General features: G+C 39.4%; 1 protein-coding gene across 1 annotated transcript in view; it reads left to right on the top strand.

The window, feature by feature from the left end:
- Nucleotides 1–3141, top strand: part of LOC126402902 (solute carrier family 26 member 9-like) — a 12074-nt gene extending 8933 nt beyond the window's left edge. Inside the window, exons 17-20 of the mRNA XM_050065235.1 lie at nt 263–317; nt 686–822; nt 2852–2911; nt 3023–3141. Coding sequence (XP_049921192.1) covers nt 263–317; nt 686–822; nt 2852–2911; nt 3023–3034 — 264 coding nt within the window. The 3' untranslated portion in view covers nt 3035–3141. The remainder of the gene's footprint in view (nt 1–262; nt 318–685; nt 823–2851; nt 2912–3022) is intronic.
- The last annotated feature ends 1274 nt before the right edge of the window (nt 3142–4415 follow it).

A 4415-nucleotide genomic window follows, 5' to 3' on the forward strand; every position in this document is an offset into this window, starting at 1 on the left:
GTCCTTTGTCTGAAGCAATCAGAAGGTCATTTGTAATTTTAACTAGTGCTGTCTCAGTGCTATGATGCACTCTAAATCCTGACTGAAATTCCTCAAATAAATTATTATCATGGAGAAAATCACACAGCTGGTCTGCGACTACTTTCTCAAGGATCTTTGACATAAAGGGAAGATTAGATATTGGTCTATAGTTGGCTAACACCTCTGGATCCAGGGTGGGCTTTTTTTTTTAACAGTCTTCTCTTCGTCTTTCTCCACACAGATGAACTCAAGCTACACAATGCTGGGCATTAAACTATACCTGGCCAATGTTCAAGGTAAAATCTTAAATGACTTAAGTGCATTTCACACTTGTTGGCTCTACTGAACAGTTGGCATGGAAACGGAGACCTAGTCATTCATTCAACATTAAATCCATATCGCTGTGAAGGACACTGGTAGGATGAGTGTACAACTGTAAACCTGTCATAGATAGCACGTGACTTCTGTCTCCTAGTGAGATAAAGATTTAGGTTTGATGCACAGTAATCGTAATTTGTCATGATTGATTACTGTTATGAATTTTCTTTTCATGGCAAATATAGTAGCATTTTTTTCTTTAAACAGCACAGGGATGTCAAGGCAAAGTATGTTTTTTCACTGTGTTCAAGTCCTTGTGTGATATTTGTCATCTTGGCGCCTGCAGCCCAGGTGTACGAAGAACTGGAGGCCGGAGGAGCTTTTGATGACGGCAATATTGCCCGCAGTAATCTCTTCCTTTCTGTCCACGATGCCATTGTGTTTGCTCAGCAGACCTCTGGAGAGCGGCAAGTCTCCCCAAAGGTAGGCCCCCACTGTATAAAATAACCTTATCATACGAATCCTTTTCATAACATCACATACAAACACCTGCTGTTCAAAGGTTCTCAGGTTAGGGATACAGGGAGAGATTAAGACGAGTAGAAAAGCAAGATTTATTTTCTAAGTACCAAATTCCTCTTTTAGCACAGCTTTTGTTGCCTTATCTGGTTCAACAAGGGTAAACAGAAATATCACACAGGTTTTGTGACACATTAAGTGCGACAGCAAACAAAGTTGTAAGTTACACCAAGGTCACGCTGTATATTATATGCTGTGTGCCTGATTTTGTCTTCTCCTACTGCCTGATAAGCACAGGCAACTTTGTAAGCATCTGACAGGACATACATTGTCTTTAACATGATTTAAAACACAACTAATATGGAAACAATGCTGCAAACTTTAAAATAAATAAAACAAAGTGTCTCTTTAAAAACTGGTGGACACCTTGACTTAAATGTGCACAGTTCAATAAAACTGTAAACCATAATGTAACTCTCTAGTATATGATTGCTTTGAGGTTCACTCTATGGTTACTTTAGCTTAAGCTTGCCTCTGACATCCCAACCCAATTGCTAGCATGAATGATGGCATTGTACATTTCTGCAGATCATGGGTATGTTACATTTGTGCATTTTATGTGTGGCAGATATGTTACAACTTGTAACTGTTTCTTTTTTCAATTTTCAATTATGTGTTGTGATAACGTTTGACTCAAAATACCTGGTTTGACTTGACCACTACACATACAGCTGAAAATGTCCCAACTTGTTAAAAAAGCCAGTTTGGTTGCTCCAAACATGGCTGGAAATGTCTAAGCTCTTGTTAAAAAATATCCCGTCTGGTTGCTACAAACACGGCCAGAAATGTCCCAACATCTTGTAAAAATATGCCTGCTTTTGTTGCTACAACCTCAGCTGAAAATGTCCCCACTTCTTGTCAAAACATACCCGCATTTGTTGCTACAAACATGGTTGGAAATGTCCCTACCTCATGTTAAAAAATACTGGGTTGGTTGCTATAAACACGGCTGGAAATGTCAAAAAGATACCCAGTTTGGTTTCTCAAACACAGCTGGAAATGTCTCAACCTCTTGTTAAAAAAAAACACTTTGGTTGCTACAAACACAACTGGAAATGTCCCGATTTCTTGATAATAGAATACCCATTAGTTGCTACAAACATAATGCAAATGACCCGACATCTCGTTAAAAAAAATACCCGGTTTGGTTGCTACTAACAGCTGGAAATATCTGGACTTCTTCATTAAAAAAAATGCATGCTTTTCTTGTTACATCACTGCTGGAAATGTCTTGACCTCCCATAAAAAAATACCTAATTTGGTTGCTAAAAACACTGCCGGAAATGTCCCGACCTCTTGTTAAAAATTGTCACTCTTGTAACTTCAGACACTGCTGGAAATGTCCCGACATCTCATTAAAAAATACCCTTTTTCACAGCTACAAACACACCTGGAAATGTCCTGACGTCTCTTTTAAAAACAATTGCTTTTGCCGCTAGAAACATGCCTTGAAATGTCCCGATGTTTCTTTAAAAAATGTCATGTTTGGTTGCTACGAACAGCTGCAAATGTCTGGACTTCTTGTTGAAAAATATCTAACTGGGTTGCTACAAACACACCTGGAAATGTCCCGGCCTCTTGTTAAAAATTACCTGTTTTTGTTGTTTGTTGGTCTCGAGCAGTGGTCTACTGCTTGACAGCCATCTTACTTACGTTTTACACCATCCACCATCAGCTGATACACATGTACTGTAATCTGAACTATATCACTTTATAAATTTTAATAAAATACATCTCATAGATTCAAATATAACATATTCTTATTTTGCATATGTGTACAATGCCAACATTTTATTCTAGCGACTGGGCTGAATATCTGTATGTATTCTACTACAGTGCCACCAACATTATTGCAGAGGGAGCAAAGCAGTTTTAGTGTTTGCTTTGATGCCTGTTTGACTTTAAATATGTACATTCACTTTGTTGGCTGCAGGCAGAGAGAGCGAGACAGGAACTTGCCTTTAACATTAATGAGGAGAAAGATCTGGAGCAGGTATGCACTTGTTTGCCCAAACAAGCTGAAACAAAATGACATTTTCTCCTGCTTACTTTTATTCACAATGAATCCATTACTCTGCATCTAAGTGTAGCTTTGCTTTCACAGGAAATGTTTTGAATCACTGGTTTGCTGCAGTGAAGATGAGCAGAAGAAACACGCCGAAGATACTGACAGTTATCGTCAATGCCATTTATGTAATTTATGGAAATGAAATTCTGTGCTTGGTTATTCATCTCTTCGTTGACTATCAATTATCAAAATAAAATGTTTTACTTTGTGCTTCAAGATTCAAGAGCTTTATTGTCTTTTTGCAGCCAGAACAAACGTCATCATCTAATGGTGCACCCTATTAAAACTTCACACATATTTACAAAGGCACGGATATAAGAGATAATAAATAATCAACCATAAAATCTAACCAATATAGGTACAACATATAAGCAGTTTTATGTATAAAGAAAATATACAATCAGTAATCAGTACCTGACTCTACTGACAGGGGGTGGCATACACCAGCGCAGCAGACCCCAGTAACAAGTGAGCGCTGAGCAGATAATGAGTGGAACTCTGAGGCATAGTTCGCCCACCCATCACAATAACTGCGGAGTGAACCTGCTGACTGCGCAGTCATACAGAAGTGGTCCTGTAATTAACTGAGAGTGTGCATGGCCACAGCTGTGAGGTATAGCCAGCTGAGCAGCCTGGCTAAGTCCCTGTGGAGGCAAGACACTGAGAAGGGCTAAACACAAATGAAAGGAGAAATACACGGCATCAGCACTTTCACGACTTTGTTGTCTTGCAAACTCTATTAAGAACCACAGTCTCTATCATTTTCCATCAGGCATAGTAAAGCTCCAACAACCAAAATAACTTCTAATTGTTGCCAGTTGCATCGGCAGGGTGACCGTAACAAAGAGAAATATGTGGGCCAGCTAACTGGTGTTTGTGTAGCAGGTGCTTAAAGGCATGTGGCGCCGAGCCTCGCAGCAGGCTGACAGTAGTGTTGGTACGCCTGTGATGCATGAATGGATTTATGAAGCTATTAAGAAATCATCCTAAGGTATTCTGGCACACATCTGCTCCTCTGCTCTCCTTTCTCTCTGCAGCAAATTGGCACCACAAGTGATTACAAGGTTTCTATGGCCATCAGCTTTAATTTGGAGCTCTGGGAAAGTCTCTCATCACTTAATGTGTGTGTGTATGTGTGTGTGTGTGTTTAATTTCATCAACTGCTGCTCATCCCTTCCTTTCTTTTCTCCCTCATTGTTTTGAGACTGTCTGTAGAAGTCCTTTGCTGCTTGGGCCTGATTTAATTAATTTGAATGAGAGAAATATTCAGATTGAAAGGATTATTTTGACCATCGTTTGTCTCGTGGTTATGAGCCATTATGTCTCTCTGTCCTGGCTTTCTTGTCTTTAAATGTTTGAACTTATAAGAAGAGACACCCCAAGATGTCCCAGCTGTAAATAAACACAAGTGCCCCACTTGCATAGTACG

This window comes from Epinephelus moara, chromosome 16, assembly GCF_006386435.1.
Source record: "Epinephelus moara isolate mb chromosome 16, YSFRI_EMoa_1.0, whole genome shotgun sequence".
Lineage (NCBI taxonomy): Eukaryota > Metazoa > Chordata > Actinopteri > Perciformes > Serranidae > Epinephelus > Epinephelus moara.